The sequence below is a fragment of the Budorcas taxicolor genome, chromosome X, assembly GCF_023091745.1.
Source record: "Budorcas taxicolor isolate Tak-1 chromosome X, Takin1.1, whole genome shotgun sequence".
Classification (NCBI taxonomy): Eukaryota; Metazoa; Chordata; class Mammalia; order Artiodactyla; family Bovidae; genus Budorcas; species Budorcas taxicolor.
Genome location: NC_068935.1, coordinates 92,758,158 through 92,784,866, shown reverse-complemented (window position 1 = coordinate 92,784,866; position 26,709 = coordinate 92,758,158). Strand labels below are relative to the sequence as shown.

Here is a 26,709-nt window from a genome sequence, read left to right as displayed (position 1 = left end):
GAGCTATTTCAAATCCTAAAAGACGATGCTGTGAAAGTGCTGCACTCATTATGCCAGCAAATTTGGAAAATTCAGCAGTGGCCACAGACCTGGAAAAGGTCCATTTTCATTCCAATCCCAAAGAAAGGCAATGCCAAAGAATGCTCAAACTACCACACAATTGCACTCATCTCACATGCTAGTAAAGTAATGCTCAAAATTCTCCAAGCCAGGCTTCAGCAATATGTGAACTGTGAACTTCCTGATGTTCAAGCTGGTTTTAGAAATACAGAGTGAAGTAAGCCAGAAAGAAAAACACCAATACAGTATACTGACACATATATACGGAATTTAGAAAGATGGTAATGATGACCCTGTATGCAAGACAGCAAAAGAGACACAGATGTATAGAACGGACTTTTGGACTATGAGGGAGAGGGAGAGGGTGGGATGATTTGGGAGAATGGCATTGAAACATGTATACTATCATGTAAGAAACGAAGCGCCAGTCTATGTTCGATACAGGATATAGGATGCTTGGGGCTGGTGCATGGGGATGATCCAGAGAGATGATATGGGGTGGGAGGTGGGAGGGGGATTCAGGATTGGGAGCTTGTATACACCCGTGGTGGATTCATGTCAATGTATGGCAAAACCAATACAGTACTGTAAAGTAAAATAAAGTAAAAACAAAAAAGAAAAAAGAAAAAAAAGAAAAGGCAGATGAACCAGAGATCAAATTGCCAACATCCCCAGGATCATTGAAAAAGCAAGAGAGTTCCAGAAAAACATTTATTTCTGCTTTATTGACTATGCCAAAGCCTTTGACTATGTGGATCACAATAGACTGTGGAAAATTCTGAAAGAGGTGGAAATACCAGACCACCTGACCTGCCTCTTGAGAAATCTGTATGCAGGTCAAGAAGCAACAGTTAGAACTGGACATGAAACAACAGACTGGTTCCAAATAAGAAAAGGAGTACGTCAAGGCTGTATATTGTCACCCTGCTTATTTAACTTATATGCAGAGCACATCATGAGAAACGCTGGGCTGAAAGAAGCACAAGTTGGAATCAAGATTGCTGGGAAAAAGATCAATAACCTCAGATATGCAGATGACACCACCCTTATGGCAGAAAGTGAAGAGGAACTAAAAAGCCTCTTGAGGAGAGTGAAAGAGGAGAGTGAAAAAGTTGGTTTAAAGCTCAACATTTAGAAAACTAAGATCATGGCATCTGGTCCCATCACTTCATGGCAAATAGAATGGGAAACAATGGAAACAGTGGCAGACTTTATATTTTGGGGTTCCAAAATCACTGCAGATGGTGACTGCAGCCATGAAATTAAAAGACACTTACTCCTTGGAGGGAAAGTTATGACCAACCTAGACAGCATATTTAAAAGCAGAGACATTATTTTGCCAACAAAGGTCCGTCTAGTCAAGGCTATGGTTTTTCCAGTAGTCATGTATGGATGTGAGAATTGGAATGTGAAGAAGGCTGAGCACCGAAGAATTGAAGCTTTTGAACAGTGGTGTTGGAGAAGACTCTTGAGAGTCCCTTGGATTGCAATGATATCCAATCAGTCCATTCTAAAGGAGATCCATCCTGGGTGTTCTTTGGAAGGATTGATGCTGAAGCTGAAACTCCAGTACTTTGGCCACCTCATTCAAAGAGTTGACTCATTGGAAAAGACCCTGATGCTGGGGGGGATTGCGGGCAGGAGAAGAGGATGACCAAGGATGAGATGGCTGGATGGACACCGACTCAATGGACGTGAGTTTGGGTAAACTCCGGGAGTTGGCGATGGACAGGGAGGCCTGGTGTGCTGTGATTCATGGAATCACAAAGGGTTGGACACGACTGAGCAACTGAACTGAACTAAACACTGCTAAAGCCAGTGCTAATACTGACAGCACTGCTAAAACCAGCACTGGTGCTGTGTGTGCCTCCAAAGCCAAGATTGGTTCTGAGTGTATCACCAAAGTTAGTGCAACTGTTGAAAGAGCTAAAGCTAATGCTGGCTCCACCACTGAAAGTGGAGCAAGTGCTGGGTGTGCCATCAAAGTAAATACTGGCCACACTGCTGAAGCTATCACTGGTGCTGCATGTGCCACCAAAGCTAATACCAGCTTTGCCACCAAAGCCATTACCAGGGCTTGGTACACCACCTAAGCTAATACTAGAACCATCACTATAGCTAGCCCTGGTGCTAGCTTCTCTGCTGAAGTCAATGCTGGCACTGGCGTTTGCATTTTCTTGGGCTCTGGCCTGAATTTCAAGTGAAAATCTGTTCCAGGTGTGAGCATCATCGCCTAACTCTTCCTTTGTTAGACAGTCGATATCCACGTCATCCCAATTCCAGGGCCCAGCCACAGCTTCCTCTCCAATCACCATTTGGGCTCTTGCCTCAGCCCTGGCCTCAGCCTCAACTATAGCCACAGCTGCAGCTTGGACTTGCATCTCCACTGCTTCCTGGTACTGCACGGCCCAGTCCTTGGGGTCTTTCTTTTGCACCTGAAATGAGAATTACAATCATTATAATAAAAATAACATTTGTAATTATGTATTAAGTACATACCATGGGCTTTGTATAAAACTGAGAGTAGCATTTTAAAAAATTCTTAGTTGTTAGGGCTCTATCATGGGTCAGTCCTGAGATCCAATTTCAGTTCTGATAATTCAGGTGCTATGTGACCTTGGACAAGCTACTTAATGTCACTGAGCCTAAATGTCTTCATCTCTGTCTTCATACTGACTCTCCTATCGCAAATGAACTGCAAGCTTCCCATCACTGTATACTGCTTTCCCCAGTCAGGGACATCTTGTACCCTTAATATGTCAAGTTAGGCAGCTCTCCTGTTACCTTGCATGATAAGAGATAAGGAGAAATGATAAAAGAGTAAGTATGTTATGGACTGAATGCTTTTGTCCCACCAAAATTAATATGTTGAAGCACCAACCTCGAATGTGACTATATCTGGAGGTAGAGCTTTTCTGGAAGTAAAGTTTAATGATGTCATAATGGTGGGTTCCTGATCCAATAAGATTAGTGTCCTTTTAAGAAGAGGCTCTCCCATTATACAGAGTGAAGTAAGTCAGAAAGAGAAGAACAAATATCATATATTAATGCATATATATGGGATCTAGAAACGCAGCACTAATGAACCTATTTGCAGGGCAGCAATGGAGACACAGACATAGAGAACAGGCTTATGGACATGGAAGGGGTGCAGGAAAGGAGAGAGTGGGACAAATGGAAAGAGTAGCATAGAAACATATACAGTACCGTATGTACAACAAACAGCCAGTGGGAATTTGCTGTATGATGCAGGGAGCTAGACCCGGTATTCTGTGAAAATCTAGAGGGCTGGGATTGGAGGGAGGTTCAAGAGTAAGGAAACATGTGTATACCTATGGCTGATTTATGTTAATAAATGCAGAAACCAACAAAATATTGTATGGCAATTATCCTCCAATTAAAAACAAATATTTATTTTAAAAAAGAACTCTCTTTCCACAATGAACACATGAACGCATGAACTCTGCAAGCCAGGAGAGGTTTCATTAGAAACTAATGCTTCTGGACCTTGATCTAAGACTTCTAGCCTTCAGGACTATAATAAAATGTTTCTGGTTTTTTGTTGTTGTTTTTTTTTTTTTTTTTTTGGCTGCACCAGGCTTTACTTGTGGCATGTGAGTGAATTCTTAGTTGGGGCATGTGGGACCGAGTTCCCTGACCACGTATTGAACCCCAGCCCCCTGCATTGGGAGTGTAGTCTTAGCCATTGGACCACCAGGGAAGTTCCTGTTTCTGTTGTTTAAACTACTCAGTTTATGATATTTTGTTATGGCAGTTAAGGAGACTAATATAAATTATGAATAATGAATGAAATGATGTAAACTTTAAGTCAAGCAGCATTCTGGGACATAAATTAAGTTCCATATGTTTATATATGAACTGCAGGCTACCCTGTACCTGTCCATTCCTGTACACTGCCTGCCCCAGCCAGGTGTATCCTGTACCCTTAATATGCCAAGTAAGGGAAGCTCTTCTATTACCTTACAGGCAAACTTGAGTACTTTCATCTTGCTAGTCTCTTGGTAGGAGCACAAGCCCCAGAAGAACTCATATTCAGGTGGTCTGCTGTTGGGGACCCTCTTGTATTCCAGGTACCTTGGAGAAAGGAAATGAAACTTGCTTCTAACCAAGCAAACCTGTTGTCTAACCACTTGGTTCCAGGTGGCAACCATCCTCCAATCAAGTATTAAACTCAGCTCCTGGAGAAGGATTTCCAAGGCCCTCCTTCCAAAACATATTTCATGGTCTTGACCTCCAATATTGAGCCATTTCCCATTGGCTCTGTACAAAGCAGTCACTTGGTGTTACAGGGGAAGCATGTATAGGGTATGGTGTCACAGGGAGGCCAAAGTATTCTGCCACCTATGAGGAGTAAACCCAAGTTTCTATTGGGTGTGTTGTAAACAGAGAAGCCATTCTCTGGGCATTCTGCTCTGAGCACACCCCATAGCAAGGGTTTTGTGTTTGGTCTGGCCCAGCCCTGGTATGGTCCACCATGGTAATTGTGGACCGGACTCACTTAGTTCTAGGAAATATAATGCCCATATGTTTAAAGTTAGTGTAAGAAAAGGGCTGATCAAGCACTTTCTGGACCAGACTGGCACACCCAGAACACTTCAGGTCCTGACAAAGCCCCCAAACACCACTTAATTTTGCTTCACAAACTCATCTGTGATGAGCTTCCTCACTTCCCCTAAGAGTGAGTGCCTTACCCTGACAATGGGGAAAATAACCCATGAACCAAGATCAGATCTTCCCACATGGGGGCAGAGCCATGTCCCAATGTGGAAGAGACCTCTCTAGTACATGAGGCCATCTCAATTAAGTTAGGAAAGTAATGAACACAGGGTCACTAGAAGCAGGCAGCTGAGGTCAGATGGTTCTTATCAGGAATGCCCTAAGGTCTATCTTATATATCAGATTAGGACAGAAAGAGGACATAGGAGAAAGAGGAAGCAGAGAGTTCAGGACCATTTCCCTATCCACCCAGGTCAGAACTCTGGACCCAGTCCAGCACATCCGCCCACCCCACCAGACCACCATACTGATGCAATCCTGGGACCATTCTCTCTTGCCAAAGGACAACACGGACAGCAAGCACTGACAGAGCCCAATCATACCCAGGGCACAGCCCCAACTTGTGCAGCACATCCCAGATGACAGCTGCAAGGGGAGGAAAAAGGAAACAGGGATAGAAAATGAATGTGTGCAATTTTGACCACAACCCCCTCCTCCGATTCAGCTGCCAACCCAGCCACTTACCCTCATTGGCCTTGTTGCCATTCATAAAATGACACTCAGAATCACCATGAGAAGATCTAGCTTGGGTGTGTCCTTGGTCCTAGGGGAATAATGGAACAGAGAGAAGGTTTACATCCAGTAGCCATCTGCAAAACAAAACAAAACAAAAAACACACCAGCCAGCTCACTAGGCTAGCTTCTCCCAGATTCTTCAGATATGGGAGAATTCTGCCCAGTCTATGCTTCAAGCTCTATATGATCCTGGGCAAGGCACTTAAGACTTTGAGCCTAGTCTCCTATTCATAAAATGGGAAAATTACATTCTCTTCTCCCCAAGTTACTGAGATGATAGAATGCTTGTCAGCCTGGTATGATCCGGGCACCCAGCCAATGTGAGTCCCTTCTTTCTCTTCCAGACCCCTCAGTTCCAAGAGAATTCTAGACACTGCCCCACTGATGCTCCTGCCCATCAACCATCATGATTCACCCATACCAGGAAGCCTTCCCTTGAGAACCACTCTACCAAGCCTGATAGAAAGAGACACAGAAGCTTCTAGAGAAACAGAAAATCTGACAGTAGGAGTAACCCAGGCTTCTACACCTTCCAGACAATCATAAAGGGGCACTACTCTTGTGTGCAGGGCTCCAACAACGTGTGGATGATAGAAAAGGTTTTAGGCTCTGTCTTTCCTGACTTCCTAAGGGGATGTGGGGAAGGAAAAGACAAGGATGGAGTAGTACCATGAACAAATAAAAAGCAGAAGCCTCCCTTCCACTGCAGCCCTTTCCCACCTTACACTCTCAGTATGCCTGTAGAGGATTCCTGAATGCTGATGAGACTATATAAGCTACCTTATCAATTTCCTCCAGATTGACTCGAAACATCTGCCAAGTAAAAGAATAGCGTGTGAGATCACAAAATTCAGCCTAGGCATCAATGAGCTGGCTGAGCATCCCACAGTTCCCTGTTTACCTAGGATTTGTGAGTGTGTGTGAGAAATCAGTAAGATAATGCATAGAAAGCATTCAGCTAAGTGGTTGGCACATAGCAAACAGATAACAAACGTATTATTGCTACCAAATCATCTTTATGATTAATGGGACTATACATGAACCGTGAACTTCCAGATGTTCAAGCTGGTTTTAGAAAAGGCAGAGGAACCAGAGATCAAATTGCCAACATCCGCTGGATCACTGAAAAAGCAAGAGAGTTCCATAAAAACATCTATTTCTGCTATGCCAAAGCCTTTGACTGTGTGGATCACAATAAACTGTGGAAAATTCTGAGAGAGATGGGAATCCCAGACCACCTGACCAGCCTCTTGAGAAACCTATATGCAGGTCAGGAAGCAACAGATAGAACTGGATATGGAACAACAGACTGGTTCCAAATAGGAAAAGGAGTACGTCAAGACTAAACATTGTCACCCTGCTTATTTAACTTATATGCAGAGTACATCATGAGAAACTCTGGGCTGGAAGAAGCACAAGTTGGAATCAAGTTTGCCGAGAGAAATATCAGTAACCTCAGATATGCAGATGACACCACCCTTGTGGTAGAAAGTGAAGAGGAACTAAAAAGCCTCTTGATGAAAGTGAAAGAGGAGAGTGACAAAGTTGGCTTAAAGCTCAACATTCAGAAAACGAAGATCATGGCATCTGGTCCCACCACTTCACGGGAAATAGATGGGGAAACAGTGGAAACAGTGGCAGACTTTATTTTTTTGGGTTCCAAAATCACTGAAGATGGTGACTGCAGCCATGAGATTAAAAGACACTTACTCCTTGGAAGAAAAGTTATGACCAACCTAGATAGTATATTCAAAAGCAGAGACATTACTTTGCCGACTAAGGTCCATCTAGTCAAGGCTATGGTTTTTCCAGTGGTCATGTATGGATGTGAGAGTTGGACTGTGAAGAAAGATGAGCGCCGAAGAATTGATGCTTTTGAACTGTGGTGTTGGAGAAGACTCTTGAGAGTCCCTTGCACTGCAAGGAGATCCCACCAATCCATTCTGAAGGAGATCAGCCCTGGAATGTCTTTGGAGGGAATGATGCTGAAATTGAAACTCCAGTACTTTGGCCACCTCGTGCAAAGAGTTGAGTCATTGGAAAAGACTCTGATGCTGGGAGGGATTGGGGGCAGGAGGAGAAGGGGACGACAGAGGATGAGATGGCTGGATGGCATCACTGACTCGATGGATGTGAGTTTGAGTGAATTCCGGGAGTTGGTGATGGACAGGGAGGCCTGGCGTGCTGCAATTCATGGGGTCGCAAAGAGTCGGACATGACTGAGTGACTGAACTGAACTGAAGTGAACTGAGGGAGACAGAGAATGGGAAATGGAAGGGAGAAGTAAATATCTGAAATATGCTACAGGATGTGTCCAGCAGTGAACAGAAAGCCAGGATTGAGTTGAATGGCTTGGGTCTTAGCTGTACCTGTTGTGTGACCCCAGGCTAGTCTATGCCTCTCCCTAGGCCACCATCTGCTCATCTGCATGGGGATGGGACTGGATTAGTCAGTCTCTGTGGTTCCCTGCAAAGGGATGTGTACACCTTTGTTCCATTCAAGAATTCCTCATTGTGCCCATTCCTCAGAGGATACCCCTTCACTTTCTTCAGAGCATAGCTTGCTTGTTCAATGATCTTTGAGAAATATTCATCATATTCTTGGATGACATCCTTCAGCATGTCTTCAGGAAGGGAGAGGAGTGAACAGTTGGGATGAGCAGGGGCCACCCTGTGGGGTCAGTATAGTCTGAGTCCTGAACTGTGTTAATGGGAGATGCCAGCCATGAAAGAGTGTGAAAAGGGCAGGGGGGACATGTGAGAGAATGAAGAGGCCATAAAACTAAATGGTTACTCCCATGGCAGGGAGGAGAGGGGAGTAGAAAAGACAGCTTAGGGAGGAGGGTTGGTATGACTCTACCTGGGTGGTTGATGGGGATCTTTGTCTGGTCCTTAACCAACAGGTATTTCACCAACTTATTTGCCTGGGAGAAGAGGAATACATGGGGAGATCTCAATATGTTTTCATAAAACTTAGAATGACAGAGAAGAGGGCAGGTGAAGAAGAGAAGAAACTGAGCAGCATTGGATTCTTACCCTTTCTTGCAAAATGGCCACATCTCAGGATAGCAGAGGCCTCTGGCCCCATGAGATCCACTTATAATTACCATCATCTCTCTCATCCTTGTTCAGATTCTTGGACTACATCATCAGAAAGAAGAGAGATCCAAAATCACCAGATGAAAGAGATGGCTTTGTCTCCTCACGCTGTCTGTTTCTGAAAGTCCCCTAAAACCTTCCCTATAGTGGGTCCTGACTTTACCATTAACCACACTGAGTCCTAGATTTGTCTTTTACTGTCTTCCAGGCAGGAGTTTTATTTTCCTGCCAGACAGGAGCAACCCAAGGGCAGGGTCTGGTTATTTCTCTTTCTTTGGCCACCACTGGCTCTACAAGCGGTACCCCTTCAACAAGTCACTTCACCTCTCTGGGACTTGGTTTTCTTATCTGTAAAACTAGCACCTTAGCTGGCACAAGTTACTTTAAAACATAAAAATATACCCTGTGTAACTATACCTAACACAAAGCCTGGCACATTCTAACTACTATGTAAATACAAGTTGAATTATATCTGGGTTGTATCTAAGTGTATCAATGTCTTATTTCCACACCAATCTGTGAACTGCCAAGAAACAGTAACTACATCCCAATCTTCTCAGAATCTCGCATAGCCTATGTGAATGCAGGGACTGGCTCAGAGTATAAAGATTCAGTAAACTTTTATAGAGCAAGTAAACAAACCAGGAGGAAAGCAATGGAAAAGAAGTACAAAGTTAAGGATGGTGATGCCAGAGATCTCACCCTTTGGTTCCTCTTTCCCCAGGTCCTAGTTGTTGGCTCCAAACTAAACTGAGCCAGGTAGTCATCTGCCAAGGCCTGGACAGAAGCAGCAACCTGAGTCTCAAAGGAACTTATGTGGGTCTGAGAGGTATCCATCTTGGCCTAGATCCCTTGGTCAGCCTGAGTCTGGCTTTCGGTTGTTTGGGTCTTAGTGTCAACCTTCCAAGCCCTGTACCCTCTCTTGACCCAGAGGGTGGCTGCTAGGGGTTGATTTGTGACCATTTGACTGGCAGGTAGGGCCTCAGAGATCTCACAGGCAGATTTCGGGCCCTCATAGACAACTTTCTTGCCCTTGGATTTTGGGGGCCAGATAGCTGCTGCTGAGGCCTCAGTCTGCCTGGTAGCTATCTCAGTGGCATCTGGGGCCTCTGGGAGTTCAGTATCAGTATTTGTGCCCTTAACAATAAAATTGCCTTCTTGGCTTTGGAGGCTTTCTTAGTTTGGATAGAGGTAATTTGGCTGTGGGTGGTAGCTGTGTAAATAGTGGATGGAGACAGTGAGATATCAGTGGCACTAGCTATGACCTTATTATCAGCCTTCTTAGCCTTGAAAACTTGCTTCGGGGTGGTGGGGCCTAACAAAGCTTGAGAATTGGCTGACTCATTGGCAGTTGGAGCCTGGATAGTCTGAAGAATGACTAGCAGGTTTAGGGTCTGCAAGGGTAACTTGATCTGTGTAGTGACACTCTCACTGTCAATTGGAAATTGGGAACCTTGGGTTGCCTTAGCAGTGACTTTCTTTGTCTTGTTAGATTTCTTAGGCTAAGCAGTGAATGAAGAAGCCTGAGTAGTGGCTACCTCAGTGGTAGCTGAAGCCTGGTTGATCTGGGGAATGATGGGCAGATTTAAAGCTGGAAAATTTACTGTAGACTTGGTGGTGGTAATCACACTGGCAGATGGAACTGGAGGGTCAGTTTTAGTGATAGCCTTAATAGGAGCCTTCTTGGTTTTGCTTTTATTCGGCTGGTTGGCAACTGGTGGGTCCATGGCCAGGGGGTCCTTGGTTGCTGCCAAGAGGGTATGTATCAGCAAGACACTGTCTTCTGTTGTTTCAGCCTGTACATCTGGAGGGAAGTGAGGCCCCAGGCTCACAGTGGGAGGCAGAGGGCCTTACACACTTAAGAAGTATAGAACCATCTGGCCTCCCTAGAGCCCACCCTTTCTACAAAACCTCCCCCTCCTTTGAACGATTGAAGGGGAGGGTAAAGAAAGAGAAAGGGAGCAAGAAATAGGCAGGTTTTCCTCACCTCCTCCTCCACCATGCAAGGGAGGACTGAAACAGGGTAGGTAGGGAGTTATGCAACCACAGAGTGGTAGGGGCTCAACAGCAGTAAATGAAGTTAGAACAGGGTAGATAGCCTACAGAGAATTCAGAGAGGCTTCACCTGGAACAGGGTCATCTTACAATTGGAGTCATTTCTCCTATCCATTTTTCTGGAGGGCCAAGAAACAGCTGAGCCTGATGGGAAGGGGCTGGAGTTAGGAAAGAATGAGAGGGAGGTGGGGATTCGTATGGCCTCCTGCCAATCCTAAGGAAGGGGTTCTTATTAAACCTTGAGCCCCAAACCCTTCAACTACTGGGTTCTCATACCTAGAAACCCAGATGGTCTGGCTTCCAAATCCTAGCTCCTTTTGCTTCCAAGGAACAGCAAGTCAGTTCTCCGACCCCTTCCTCTTTACCCTACACAGGCTCCTTACCTTAACTCTATAGGGCGCATGTGCACCAACCAGAGGTGTAGGGGCAACCTCTGGAGCTGAGCGCTCACGTGCTTTGGTGAACTGAACTGTGACCACCTCAATCCCACATAAGGTCTCTGCTCTCAGAGCAGCAGAACATCTGGACTCCACCCGTGACAAACTCTTTCTAATTGCATCTCATCTCATTCCAACCCTTCTCCCAACACCTCCCCCTCCACCTCCGCTCTACAGTACCTCTTCTTACAGCTTCTTACAGCCCCTTCTCGCCCCCAACACCATCCACCTCTCCTCTGTAGTACAGTGGTGCACCGCTGTGGTGCCCCTTTTCAAAACGCCCCCTCCCTCCACTCTACAGTACTTCCCCGCACCTCTTCCCTTTACACGCTCCCTCCCTCCGCTATGCAGTAAGTCCCTGCACGCCCTCTCCCCAGAACTGCTGTCCTACTTCCACATCTGCAAGTGACCATCCCGCCCTAACTACAAACATGGTTTCCCCGCCCATAAATCCAATGATATCAGGCTTTTGTGTGACCCTTGTTCCCAAACGCTACCAGGTTCTGTTCCTTTCCTTTTCAAACCGGTATCAACTGGGTCTTAGCCCCTCTTTTCTCCCCTTCGAGCCCGTTCATTTCATGCAATAATGATTCTACCCCTTCGTTTTTCCACCTCCAAATCGCTACTTTCTGTGGCCCAAACCAGGTCCTGAGACCCTTCTCCATTTAACAAAGCCCCTCATTGCCTATCTCCCTGCTAAATTGGATTCTGTTCCTTTCTTTCTGTGGCCTGAACGATTTCTCCATCTCATTCTTCTGCGGTCTCAATCGGATCTGCATCCCTCCTTTAGGCACCCCTAACAGAGTCCAGACCTCTCCTTTCCGTTGCCCAAAAGAAATTCTAACCTATCTCCCTTGCTATCTGAGTCAAGGCACCTCTAAATCCGAAAACTTCCATGAGTTTAGCTAGTATATCTTCAGCGGATTTCCTTCAAACCTTAGGGGAATGTGGAGTCAAGCAAGTTGAAACCCCAGCCTGGAGGGCCCCACAAGCTTGTCAGTATAGCAGGCACTTCAGCTCACCTCTCCAGTACAGAAAGCGTCCTGTCTCCAAGCCTCTCCTTAGGTCTGTGCCTTGCTTCTCCCCATCCCCAGCTGGAAGTGACCCTGTCTCTTTCCGCCTCCAGAGGGGTCTCCTTCACAGCCTGTCAGTCTCCTCCCACACTCCCTGCTTCCAGCTTTCCTTTCTCCCCATGTGATCTCTTTTCTGCTTACTACCTCTTATTCAGCAATCATTCTCTTCTATTCTCTTTTTGGTTTCTCTATCCCCACCCCATATCCCCATTCCTATTTGACTTCTCTGTTCTCCCTAGGACCATGCTTCTCTGGGCTGCCACATCAATGCTTTCTACAGCCTCCTCTATGCCAACACTAATTACATAGTGTGTTGTGTGTCTGGGTCTCTCGCCCCATGAGCTGCTCTGGGGTAAGAGATTAGAGCTTATTCATTTATATTGCTCAAGTAGGACAAAATTAAGACATTTATAGGCTCTAAACGCTTAAAGTTAGGGTGCCCCTGCATCATATGTAATTCAGAATAAAAACGGTAAATGTAACAACATCTACCTTTTTTTTTTAATCCCCTAATGACTATATTAATGCTTTTAATGCATATCCACTTGGCTGAAAACTTTTACTGGGACTGTGTCTTTACTGGTACACTAAGCAAGTGCTTAGCCTACCTCTCCTGTGGAATGGAGCACTACTCACCAGTGCAGAAAAAGTTCTCAGGCATTCATTTGCTCAGTCACTAATTATTTGTTGAGCACAGTTGTGTCAAGGCCCTTGTTGGATGTTGGGCAAAGAAAAACACGTAAGATAGGACCCCTGCCCTCAAAGAACTCACATCTATTCTTAAGCTCTAAAATACCCATGTGGGAGGGACTAGTATTATCATCATCCCACAGTTGATGAAACTAATGACCGAGTTGATGCATCTTGTCTGAAGGCACGTGGTCACTATGTGATGGAACACATCACATGTATGTAACATCAACCAAGGTGATGGAACCAAGATACGAACCCACATCTGGTTGATTCCAAAGCCTCACACTCACTGTGTCTGACACTGACACTCACTGTCTGATACTTGGCACTACTGATGGAAAGAGGAGAGAATCCACATTGGCCCTGTACTTCCCTCCATGTTCTTCCTCTCATTTCTCTTGACCATCCCAACACCCTATCTATCTGCCCCCTTCCCTCCCTCTCTCCAGTCTTCTCCTCTCCTCCCTTTTCTTCTTTCCCTTCATTTACTTTCTGTTTCTCTCATTCACTGGTGAGTTTCCTACTGGTCCTCTATGTGCCAAAACCCATACTATGCACTGGACATGCAAAACTAAATGAGATTTACACCCCGTCCTTGAAGATTTCTCCATTTGACTGGGGTGCATAAGAATACAACATATCACTGAAGAATCCCAGAGCAGGGTACTGAGGGTCTCACAGAGGAAATCACCACCTGGAAGGCAGTGAAATCTTCCATATATGGTATATTTGAGCTGGGAGGTCTGGTATATTCCTCCTGTAGGAGGAATAGGACATTGGCAGAAGAGAAGGGGAGAAGGAATAGTTCTTGTATGACTGCAGGCTCTGAAGAGCCTCTGCTGAGTGTAGGGGCACATGTGATGGTGGCAGATGGGTCTCTGCTCCGATGCACCTGCTTCCCATCTGCTCCACTCACACAGAGACCCTCAGAGTCATGTTTCAAACACATAGCTGCCCATATCTGTAGCTACCAAGGGTTCCCTTGACTGGCAGGTTTAGATCCAAGCCCCTTAGCCTATCATTTGTTCAAGGCCCTTCATGATTGGCCTCTGCCAAGCTCACATGCCTCAGTCACAATTGGATGACTCATGTTCTGCATTCTGCCAATGCCACACACTTGCTCAAACTGTTCCTCTACCTGGAATATCTTTGTTCCCCTCTCCCACACACCATGCCTGCCTATAAAAGGTCTGCCTTCCTATAAAGACTGGTACAAATGCTGCTTTCTCCAAAATAAGCTTCTGAGACTACTCTAAGTTTAGTTAGTCTTTCCTTCCCCCTTACTCTTTTGCATGACTCTATCATAGCACTTAATAAACTGGGTGAGAGCTCTCTGTTTCCTGGTTAATTCTATGTCTTGCCTTCTGCATGGTGAACTTCTTGTGGATCCATCATGCAGATCTGGTTCATCTCCGAGACCCCAGAACTCGTGTCCTAACTCAGAGAATAGACACCAGAACAAAATATTATGTTTCCTCCTCTTCTTCATTCCTCTTGTGCTATTTCACTCTCTCCTCCTTTTATTTCATTTTTTTCATTGCCACTTTTTGTTTCTACATTAAGCCATACCTAAATCTGCTGCTATCTCCGAACTTTCCTAATATATATTACAACAACACCCACCCTTTTTAATTCAGTTGAATTTACTGTTTGCAGTCAAAAGCATACCTATACAGAAATTGGTACCAAGTTTTTATGGGTAGAAACTTCTGCAAAGGGAAGAGATTAGAAAAATACAGAGAAGCAGGGTATGTTGACTACATCTAAGAATCCTAAAAAAAAATAATCTACTAAAAAGAAATAAGCAGAACTTGAGACTGGCTTGATTAAAAACTGATAAGCATTAATTAGGGAAACGAAATTACCATAAAATAAAATACCATTTTATTTCTTAAATTAGTAAAAGCTAAAATAATATTTTTAAAAGGAAGATTGATAATACATACTGTTAGGGAGAGTATAAGAATATAGGCAATCCCATTCAGTATTTGTGGGAGTATACATTTGTCCAACTATGATATCTAATAAAATTAAAGGTCAATAAATGCATAATCCCCAATTCCACTATTATGTAGTACCCAAGAGAAACATGTTCCTAATAATCCATGAAAATGAATTTTAATTGCAACATTGTTTTTAATAGAATTAGAACACTATCCCAAATTTAAAACAAAGAAATAGGCAATTTTGATAAGTAAATTGTAGCATAGTTATTCAATGCGATACTATACAACAGTTAAATATGTATCAAAATGGATATTTACCTACTATATATTTGTGCTAAGTTGCTTCAGTTATGTCCATGTATGATACTCTTTGCTCAGTATTGTACAATTTATATACATGTGAAAGTATGCTATACATATAAAGTGAAGTCACTCTGTCGTGTCCGACTCTTTGTGACTCCATGGACTATAGCCCACCAGGCTCCTCTGTCCATGGAATTCTCCAGTCAAGAATACTGGAGTGGGTTGCCATTTCCTTCTCCAGGGGAATCTTCCTGACCCAGGGATCGAACCCAGGTCTCCCGCATTGCAGGCAGATGCTTTAACCTCTGAGCCACCAGGGAAGCCCACATACACAGTAATAGTGTAAAATATGCACAGGGAGGGAAATAGTTATGGGATTTGGAAAGAGGTACAGAAGCATCTTTAACTCTAAAATATTGTATGTAATTAAAAATATATAAATCTAGCTGGGCTTGGTAGGCATTGACATCATAGAAACTAGTATTCAGGGATTTTTCTCATTAGTTCATGCCTATGTCATACAGGTTGCTATATTTTGAATATCACCTCTGGAAACAACTTTATAAAATGTTAGGATTTGATAGGAAGCAAGTGTATATGTTATAGTCTGTACATCAATGTATAAAATTTCAGCTTGAATATTAGCTGTGCTATCAATCAATTTATATATAAATTTGGGAGACACTAAAGTTTTTATAGTGCTATATCATCCTATTCTTAAATATGGTATATCTATCCATGTATTCAGGTTACCTTTTATGTATTTCACAATAAAACCTAAAATTTTATGAAAAGACACAACTGGTTAATTATCAGCATAGTGTTGAATAAAAGTAAATATTGAATGAGATATAAATATAGGATGATATTTAAAATATAGTGCTCTTGGGAGACCCAATTCTGCAATGGAAGTGTAAGCCCCCCTAGAAACCACATCCCCCATTAATTTGGACAAAATTTTAGGAAGAAAAATCTCACTTGAGGACTCTGAGAAGTAACCAAAAAGGAGGCAAATGATGAAAAAGAATGAAAACATAAGAGGGTAAGATATCCAGGTTTTTTTCTTTTGCAACCCTGCAAGGTAACTTTTATTGTGGATTAGAGAGTCACATGTAGCTAAAACTCTGATGGAAAACCTGCCATTTTTCTGGCCAGAAGAACCTTACAAAGGAGCATGAGTATGATGAAGTGCAAAAGAGAAATCTCAGAAGGAAAAGAAACAGAGAAAGTATCCCATATCTTTGGATAAAACCACTCTTGCTGGACAATGAATGTGCAGAAAGTAACCAAACAAGCAAATCAAAGGCTTTGAGAAATGAACTGAGATTTAAATCACAAAAATCTCAGCCTGAACCCTGAACCACACATGCACACACATAACCAAATCAGCAAAAAAAACGGCTTTGAGAGCTAAACTGAGATTTTAATTATAGTAAAGAAAAGATAATGCAGAACTGATGGCCAGAATCTAACCAAGTAGATTGCCTACTAAAAGAAAAGTGTCTTTTTTCAGTGGATTATAAAAGAACAAAGAGTTTACACAAAACATTTTCAATATCCAGGATAAGCAGAAAATTACTTAGTATCCAAGAGTGAGAAAATATGTCCCCTTCTAAAGGGAAAACAAAATCATCTGATACCAAACAAGAAAAGATTCAGATATTAGAATTATGAGGAGTAACATTAAAGCAGCTATTACATTTATATTCCATAAGGTACAGAAAGGGCTTCCCAGGTGGCGCTAGTGGTAAAGAATCTTCCTGCCAATGCAGGAGACATAAGAGACGCAGGTTAGATCCCTGGGTTGAGGAGATCCCCTGGAATAGGAAATGGCAACCCACTCTAGTATCCTAGCCTGGAGAATCCTATGGACAGAGAAGCCTGGCGAGCTACAGTCCATAGGGTTGCAAAGAGTTGGACACAACTGAAATGATTTAGCACACATGCAACGTACAGGAAAACACACTTGGGATGAATGAAAGAAAAATAAATCTCAGAAGAGAAATAGAAATTGTAAGAAAGAACCAAATGAAAATTTTGGAAATGAAAACACAGTATCATGTACACCCATGGCTGATTTATGTTATTGTATGACAAAAACCAGCACAATATTGAAAAATAATTAGCTTTTAATTAAAATAAATAAATAAAATTTTTAAAGTGTATTGGAAGAGTTTACTAACAGAATGGAAATTTCAGAGGAAAAATGGTGAAATTGAAGATGGATTTATAAACAATATCTAATGAGAAATATATAAAGGGAAAAACTTAGAGGAAAAATAAAGAGACTGAGGGAGCTATTGAGCATTACCAAAGATACTGATATGTGTAATTTGAACTCCAAAAATAGAGGACAAATAAATTGGAGTAGAAAATATATTTGAAGAAATAATAAACAAAAGCTTCCTAAATTATGTGAATAAAATATTTTTGTACATATGAAAAGCTAGGGCTTCCCTGGTAGCTCAGCTGGTAAAGAATCCATGTAATGCAAGAGACCCTGATTAGATTCCTGGGTCAGGAAGATCCCCCAGGAGAAGGGATAGGCTACCCACTCCAGCATTTGTGGACTTCCCTGGTGGCTCAGATGGTAAATGCGAGAGACCTGGGTTTGATCCCTGGGTTGGGAAGATCCACTGGAGGAGGGCATGATAGCCCACTCCAGTATTCTTGCCTGGAAAATCCCCACAGACAGAGGAGCCTGGTGGGCTATAGTCCATGAGGTCACAAAGAGGTGAATATGATTGAGCAACTAAGTACAGCACAGCATGAGAAGTTCATGCTCAACAGTAAAACTTCAAAGAAACTCAAATCTTAAAACCAAAGATATGTTAAAAACATATAAAACAGCCAGAGTAAAATGGCATTCAGTTCAGTTTAGTTCAGTTCAGTCACTCAGTCGTGTCCAACTCTTTGCAACCCCATGAACCGCAGCACACCAGGTCTCCCTGTCCATCACCAACTCCTGAGTTTACCCAGACTCATGTCCATTGAGTCAGTGATGCCATCTAACCAGCTCATCCTCTGTCGTCCCCTTCTCCTTCTGCCTTCAATCTTTCTCAACATCAGGGATTTTTCAAATGAGTCAGCTCTTCGCATCAGGTGGCCAAAGTATTGGAGTTTCAGCTTCAACATCAGTCCTTCCAATGAATATTCAGGACTGATTTCCTTTAGGATGGACTGGTTGGATGTCCTTGCAGTCCAAGGGACTCTCAAGAGTCTTCTCCAACACCACAGTTCAAAAGCATCAATTCTTCGGCGCTCAGCTTTCTTTATAGTCCAACTCTCACATCCATACATGACTACTGGAAAAACCATAGCCTTGACTAGATGGACCTTTGTTGACAAAACAATGTTTCTGCTTTTTAATATGCTGACATTACATCATACAATAAAAGAGTTCAATGACATGGACTTCTCAAAATAGAAGTATAGTTGATTTAAAATATATTGCTAATTTCAGATGTAAAATAAAATGATTCTGTTTTTTGGGTTGTATTTCATTATAAGCTATTATAAGATATTGAATATAAATTCCTGTGCTATACAGCAAATCCTTGTTACTTATCTATTGTAAATATGGTCGTTTGTTAATCCCACAATCTTAATTTGTCTCTCCCTCCTCCTCCATTTGGTAATCAAAATATTGTTTCTATATCTGTGAATCTGCTTCTCTTTTGTATATAGATTCATTTGTATTATTTTTAGATTTCTCTTATAAGTGGTATCATATAGTACTTGTCTTTCTCTGACTGACTTACTTCACCAAGCATAATATTTTCTAGGTCCATCTATGTTGCTGCACGTGGCAATATTTCATTCTTTTTATGGCTGAGTAATATTCTGATCTACATATCTACCACATCTTCTTAAATGAATAATCTATTGATGGGCACTTGTGTTGTTTCCATGTCTTAGCTATTGCAAAAAGTGCTGCTGTGAACACAGGGGATGTGTCTTTTTTTATTAGATTTTCATTTTTTACTAATATATATTCAGAAGTGTGCTTGCTTGTTCTTAAAGTTTAGTGTTTTGAAGAGTTTCCATACTGTTTTCCATAGTGGTGGCACCAGTTTGCATTCTTACCAACAGTGTAAGAGGGTTCCCTTTTCTCCACACCCTCTGCAACATTTATTACAATATTTGTAGTTTTTGATGATGGCCATTCTGACCAGTGTGAGATGATACCTCATTGTAATTTTGATTCATATTTTTCTAATAATTAGCAATGTTGAGCATCTTTTCACTTGTCTTTTGGCCATATGTATGTCTTCTTTGCAGAAATGTCTATTCAGGTCTTCTGTCCATTTTTTAATTGTTCTTTTTTAAATATTGAGTTGTATGAACCATCTGTATATTTTGGCTGCTAACCCCTTGGCTGCCTCTAAGTGACGTCCAATTATCATTTTGTTTTCCACTGAGGAGACCTGGCAATGATGACATTAAAGTGATGATATCATTTCCCTGATCTTGTTTCATGTTGTGAGGTGTGCTTTGTAACTGTAGAAACAGTTTTTTTCTTTATAGTTCAGCAGACATTACTGGCATTACTGGCTATACAGACCATGCCTTTAATATTTCCCTTTAAAATCTATGAAAGTTGGTACTGGAGAATTCCAAGGCAGGTAGGGTAGCACTCCATGATGTGATAGTGCACTGAAGCCTGTGTAAGCAAAGAAAGAGATTATTCATACAGACAAGGGGAATGTAATTGTCATTCAGCCACTCTCACTTCTCTAAAGTCCAGATTTTAAAAGCAGTGTATCCTTGTAGTAATCTTTTTGGAGAGCTTTCAAAGATATTCTTTCCTAGACTTTCTCTGCAGCCTGTTCTCTTAAGCAAAGCAATAATGATCAGAGCATAAATAAATAAAATTAAGAGTTTAAAAAAGTAGAAAAGATCAATGAAATTAAGAACTGGTTCCTTGAAAAGATAAACAAGATAGATAAACTACTAGACATACTCATAAAAAAGATATAGGGTCCCCAAAATTGGAGAAGTTACAAACAATATCAAAGGATACAAAGGATCACAAGAGATTACTACCAACAATTATATACCAATAAAATGGACAACCTAGAAAAAATAGATAAGTTTCTAGAAAGGTACAATCTCTCAGGACCAAGTCAGGAAGAAATAGAAAATATGAATGTCAATTATTAGTAATGAAATTGAATCACTAATAGAACAACTCCAAACAAACAAAAGTCTAGGACTAGTAGGCTTCACAGGGTATACTCCTTAACATATATAGAAGAGATAAAAGTGGGAGGCAATCAAGATGCTGGAGTAGGAGAATGGAAATTTCCCCTCTCCCTATGAAAACATCAAAAATATATGTGGATGTCACTGAGTAAATCAAAAAGGAAATAAAAATATGCATAGAAACAAATGATAATGAAAATACAGCAACCCAAAACCTACATGATTCAGTAGAAGCAGTGCTAAGAGGGAAATTCATACCAATACAAACCTACCTCAAGAAACAAAAGGAACATCAAATAAACAACCTAACCTTACACCTGAAGCAACTAGGAAAAGAAGAACAAACTCACCAAAAAAATAGTACAAGGAAAGAAATCATAGAAATCAGAGTAGAAATAAATGAGAAAGAAATAAAGGAGACTATAGCAAAGATCAATAAAACTTAAAGCTGATTCTTTGAGAAGATGAACAAAATAGAAAAACCATTAGCCAGGCTCATCAAGAAAAAAAGGGAGAAGGCTCAAATCAATAAAATTAGACATGAAAATAGAGAAATTACAATGGACAACATGGAAATACAAACAGTCATGAGACTACTATGAACAACTATATGCCAATAAAATGGACAACTTGGAAGAAATGGAAAAATTCTGAGACAAATGTAACCTTACAAAACTGAACCATGAAGAAATAGAAAAATTGAACCAATCACAAGCATAGAAATCAAAACTGTAATTTAAAAAAATCTTCCGATAAACACAAGCCCAGGACCAGATGGCTTCACAGCTGAATTCTACCAAAATTTTAGAGAAGAGCTAACACCTGTCTTACTCAAACTCTTCCAGAAAACTGCAGAGGAAGGAAAACCCCCAAACTCATTCTATGAGGCCACAATCACCCTGATACAAAAACCAGACAAAGATGCCACAGAAAAGAAAACTACAACCTAATATAACTGAGGAACACAGTTGCAAAAATCCTCAACAAAATTCTAGCAACAAGAATCCAACAACACATTAAAAATATCATACATCATGATCAAGTAGACTTTATTCCAGGGATGCATGGATTCTTCAATATGCACAAGTCAATCAATCTGATACACAATATTAACAAATTGAAAGATTAAAAAGATATGATTATTTCAATAGATGCAGAGAAAGCCTTTGACAAAATTCAACACCCATTTATGATTTAAAACTCTCCATTAAGTAGGCATGGAAGGAACATACCTCAACATAATAAAAGTCATATATGACAAACCCACAGGAAACATTATCCTCAATGGTGAAAAATTGAAAGCGTTTCCCTTAAAGTCAGGAACAAGACAAGGGTGCCCACTCTCACCACTACTATTCTACATCGTTTTGGAAGTTTTGGCCACAGCAATCAGAGCAGAAAAAGAAATAAAAGGAATCCAGATTGGAAAAGAAGAAGTAAAACTCTCACTGTTTGCAGATGACATGATCCTCTACATAGAAAACCCTAAAGACTCAACCAGAAAATTACTAGAGCTCATCAATGAATATAGTAAAGTTGCAGGATATAAAATCAACACACAGAAATCCCTTGCATTCCTATGCACTAACAATGAGAAAACAGAAAGAGAAATTAAGGAAACAATTCCATTTACCATTGCAATGAAAAGAATAAAATATTTAGAAATATGCATAACTAAAGAAACAAAAGACCTATATATAGAAAACTATAAAACACTGATGAAAGAAATCAAAGAGGACACAAATAGATGGAGAAATATACCATGTTCATAGATCAGAAGAATAAGTATAGTGAAAATGAGTATACTATCTAAAGGAATCTATAGATTCAATGCAATCCCTATCAAGCTACCAACGGTATTTTCCACAGAACTAGATCAAATAATTTCACAATTTGTATGGAAATACAAAAACCACGAATAGCCAAAGCAATCTTGAGAAAGAAGAATGGAACTGGAGGAATAAATTTGCTTGACTTCAGACTATACTACAAACCTGACTTCAGACTATACTTGATTATTTCAGTCATCAAGACAATTATGGTACTGGCTCAAAGACAGAAATACAGATCAATGGAACAAAATAGAAAATCCAGGGATAGATCCACACACCTATGGACACCTCATCTTTGACAAAGGAGGCAAATATATGCAATGGAGAAAAGATAATCTCTTCAACAAGTGGTGCTGGGAAAACTAGTCAACTACAAGTAAAAGAATGAAACTGGAATGCTTTCTAACATGATACACAAAAATAAACTCAAAATGGATTAAATACCTAAATATAAGATCAGAAACTATAAAATTCTTAGGGGAAAAATAGGCAGAACACTCTCCAACATAAATTATAGCAAGATCCTCTATGACCCAACTCCCAGAGTAATGGAAATAAAATAAACAAATGGAACCTAATTAAACTTAAAAGCTTTTGCATGACAAAGGAAACTATAAGCAATGTGAAAAGACAGCCCTCAGAGTGAGAGAAAATAATAGCAAATGAAACAACTGACAAAGAACCAATTTCCAATATATAAAAGCAGCTCATGCAGCTCAATACCAGAAAAATAAATGACCAAATAAAGAAGTGGACAGGAGACCTAAACAGACATTATGCCAAAAATGACATGCAGATGGCTGATAAACACATGAAAGATGTTCAACATCACTCATCATTCAGTTCAGTTGACTTCAGCTGCTCAGTCGTGTCCGACACTTTGCGATCCCATGAATCGCAGCATGCCAGGCCTCCCTGTCCATCACCAACTCCCGGAGTTCACTCAGATTCATGTCCATCGAGTCCGTGATGCCATCCAGCCATCTCATCCTCGGTCGTCCCGTTCTCCTCCTGCCCCCAATCCCTCCCAGCATCAGGGTCTTTTCCAATGACTCAACTCTTCACATGAGGTGGCCAAAGTACTGGAGTTTCAGCTTTAGCATCATTCCTTCCAAAGAAATCCCAGGGCTGATCTTCTTCAGAATGGACTGGTTGAATCTCCCTGCACTCCAAGGGACTCTCAAGAGTCTTCTCCAACACCACAGTTCAAAAGCATCAATTGTTCGGCACTCAGCCTTCTTCACAGTCCAACTCTCACATCCATACATGACCACTGGAAAAACCATAGTCTTGACTAGACGGACCTTAGTCGGCAAAGTAATGTCTCTGCTTTTGAATATGCTATCTAGGTTGGTCATAACTTTCCTTCCAAGGAGTAAGCGTCTTTTAATTTCATGGCTGCAGTCACCATCTGCAGTGATTTTGGAGCCCAAAAAAATAAAGTCTGACACTGTTTCCACTGTTTCCCCATCTATTTCCCATGAAGTGATGGGAGCGGATGCCATGATCTTCATTTTCTGAATGTTGAGCTTTAAACCAACTTTTTCACTCTCCACTTTCACTTTCATCAAGAGGCTTTTTAGTTCCTCTTCACTTTCTGCCATAAGGATGATGTCATCTGCATATCTGAGGTTATTGATATTCCTCCTGGCAATCTTGATTCCAGCTTGTGTTTCTTCCAGTCCAGTGTTTCTCATGATGTACTCTGCATATAAGCTCAATAAGCAGGGTGACAATATACAGCCTTGACATACTCCTTTTTCTATTTGGAACCAGTCTGTTGTTCCATGTCCAGTTCTAACTGTTGCTTCCTGACCTGCATACTGATTTCTCAAGAGACAGGTCAGGTGGTCTGGTATTCCCATCTCTCTCAGAATTTTCCACAGTCTATTGTGATCCACACAGTCAAAGGCTTTGGCATAGTCAATAAAGAAGAAATAAATGCTTTTCTGGAACTCTCTTGCTTTTTGCATGATCCAGGGGATGTTTCCAATTTGATATCTGGTTCCTCTGCCTTTTCTAAACCCAGCTTGAACATCAGGAAGTTCACAGTTCATGTATTGCTGAAGCCTGGCTTGGAGAATTTTGAGCATTACTTTACTAGCATGTGAGATGAGTGCAATCGTGAAGTAGTTTGAGCATTCTTTGGCATTGCCTTTCTTGGGGATTGGAATGAAAACTGACCTTTTCCAGTCCTGTGGCCACTGCTGAGTTTTCCAAATTTGCTGGCATATTGAGTGCAGCACTTTCACAGCATCATCTTTCAGGATTTGAAATAGCTCAATGATAATTCCATCACTTCTGCTAGCTTTGTTCATAGTGATGCTTTCTAAGGCCCACTTGACTTCACATTCCAGGGTGTCTGGCTCTAGATTAGTGATCACATCATCATGATTATCTGGGTCATGAAGATCTTTTTTGTACAATTTTTCTGTGTATTCTTGCCACCTCTTCTTAATATCTTCTGCTTCTGTTAGCTCCATACCATTTCTGTCCTTTATCGACTCCATCTTTGCATGAAATATTCCCTTGGTATCTCTAATTTTCTTGAAGAGATCTCTAGTCTTTCCCATTCTGTTCTTTTCCTCTATTTCTTTGCATTGATCACTCAGGAAGTCTTTCTTATCTCTTCTTGCTATTCTTTGGAACTCTGCATTCAGATGCTTATATCTTTCCTTTTCTCCTTTGCTTTTCGCTTCTCTTCTTTTCACAGCTATTTGTAAGGCCTCCCCAGACAGCCATTTGGCTTTTTTGCATTTCTTTTCCATGGGGATGATCTTGATCCCTGTCTCCTGTACAATGTCACAAACCTCCGTCCATAGTTCATCAGGCACTCTATCTATCAGATCTAGGCCCTTAAATCTATTTCTCACTTCCACTGTATTTAGGTCACACCTGAATGGTCTAGTGGTTTTCCCTACTTTCTTCAATTTGAGTCTGAATTTGGTAATAAGGAGTTCATGATCTGAGCCACAGTCAGCTCCTGGTCTTGTTTTTGTCGACTGAATAGAGCTTCTCCATCTTTGGCTGCAAAGAATATAATCAGTCTGATTTCAGTGTTGACCATCTGGTGATGTCCATGTGTAGAGTCTTCTCTTGTGTTGTTGGAAGAGGGTGTTTGCTATGACCAGTGCGTTTTCTTGGCAAAACTCTATTAGTCTTTGCCCTGCTTCATTCTGCATTCCAAGGCCAAATTTGCCTGTTACTCCTGGTGTTTCTTGACTTCCTACTTTTGCATTCCAGTCCCCTATAATGAAAAGGACATCTTTTTGGGGTGTTAGTTCCAAAAGGTCTTGTAGGTCTTCATAAAACCGTTCAACTTCAGCTTCTTCAGCGTTACTGGTTGGGGCATAGACTTGGATAATTGTGATATTGAATGGTTTTCCTTGGAGACGAACAGAGATCATTCTGTCATTTTTGAGATTGCATCCAAGTACTGCATTTCAGACTCTTCTGTTGACCATGATGGCTACTCCATTTCTTCTGAGGGATTCCTCCCCGCAGTAGTAGATATAATGGTCATCTGAGTTAAATTCACCCATTCCAGTCCGTTTTAGTTCGCTGATTCCTAGAATGTCAACGTTCCTCCTTGCCATCTCTTGTTTGACCACTTCCAATTTGCCTTGATTCATGGACTTGACATTCCAGTTTCCTATGCAATATTGCTGTTTACAGCATCAGATCTTGTTTCTATCACCAGTCACATCCACAGCTGGGTATTGTTTTTGCTTTGGCTCCATCCCTTCATTCTTTCTGGAGTTATTTCTCCACTGATCTCCAGTAGCATATTGGGCACCTACTGACCTGGGGAGTTCTTTCTGTATCCTATCATTTTGCCCTTCGTACTGTTCATGGAGTTCTCAATGCAAGAATACTGAAGTGGCTTGCCATTCCCTTCTCCAGTGGACCACATTCTGTCAGACCTCTCCACTGTGACCCGCCCGTCTTGGGTTGTCCACAGGCATGGCTTAGTTTCATTGAGTTAGACAAGGCTGTGGTCCTAGTGTGATTAGATTGACTAGTTTCCTGTGAGTATGGTTTCAGTGTGTCTGCCTTCTGATGCCCTCTTGCAACACCTACCATCTTACTTGGGTTTCTCTTACCTTGGGCGTGGGGTGTCTCTTCACGGCTGCTCCAGCAAAGCACAGCCACTGCTCCTTACCTTGGATGAGGGGTATCTCCTTACCACCACCGTTCCTGACCTTCAACGTGGGATAGCTCCTCTAGGCCTTCCTGTGCCTGTGCAGCCACCGCTCCTCGGGTTGCTCCTCCCAGCCACTGGCCCTGGCCTCAGGCTCAGGGTGGCTCCTCAGGGTCACCGACCCTGGCCTTGGGTGCAAGGTGGCTTCTCCCGGCCACCCCTGACCTCAGATGCGGGGTGTCTCCTCTTGGCCGCCACTGGCCTGGGACGCAGGGTAGCTCCTCTCGGCCACCGCCCCTGACCTCGGACACGGGGTGTCTCCTCTAACTATTCTTAATTATTCCTAAATCCTAAACTCAGCAAACTTCTTTTGCCATAAATATTTCCCTCACAAACAGGTCTCAGAAAACAATCCTTCCCATGGCCTCAAGCTGTGGCCTATGTGCTCATCCTGGAACATTCTTTGTAAAGATCCTTGAACAAATGTCAATGGTTGTTTTATAGATTATTTTCTGGGCACTACTGCAGAAGGCTTTGTGCTTTCTCATGGTTC

At 41.8% G+C, this 26,709-nt stretch overlaps 1 protein-coding gene and 1 non-coding gene across 2 annotated transcripts; both read right to left on the bottom strand.

Annotated features, from left to right (window-relative positions):
* Window positions 1-1,859: 1,859 nt before the first annotated feature.
* On the bottom strand, window positions 1,860-14,139 carry TRO (trophinin). Its single transcript, XM_052662716.1, is given in 14 exon segments — window positions 1,860-2,495; window positions 4,041-4,155; window positions 4,702-4,773; window positions 5,181-5,223; window positions 5,323-5,352; window positions 5,355-5,401; window positions 6,099-6,153; window positions 6,156-6,186; window positions 7,917-7,996; window positions 8,233-8,296; window positions 8,409-8,513; window positions 9,174-9,620; window positions 9,623-10,320; window positions 14,091-14,139. Coding segments are annotated over 14 exon segments (2,472 nt in total).
* On the bottom strand, window positions 4,378-4,506 carry LOC128070690 (small nucleolar RNA SNORA11). The gene has a single exon (XR_008201663.1). It is a non-coding gene; the product is annotated as a small nucleolar RNA SNORA11 (small nucleolar RNA).
* Window positions 14,140-26,709: the final 12,570 nt, after the last annotated feature.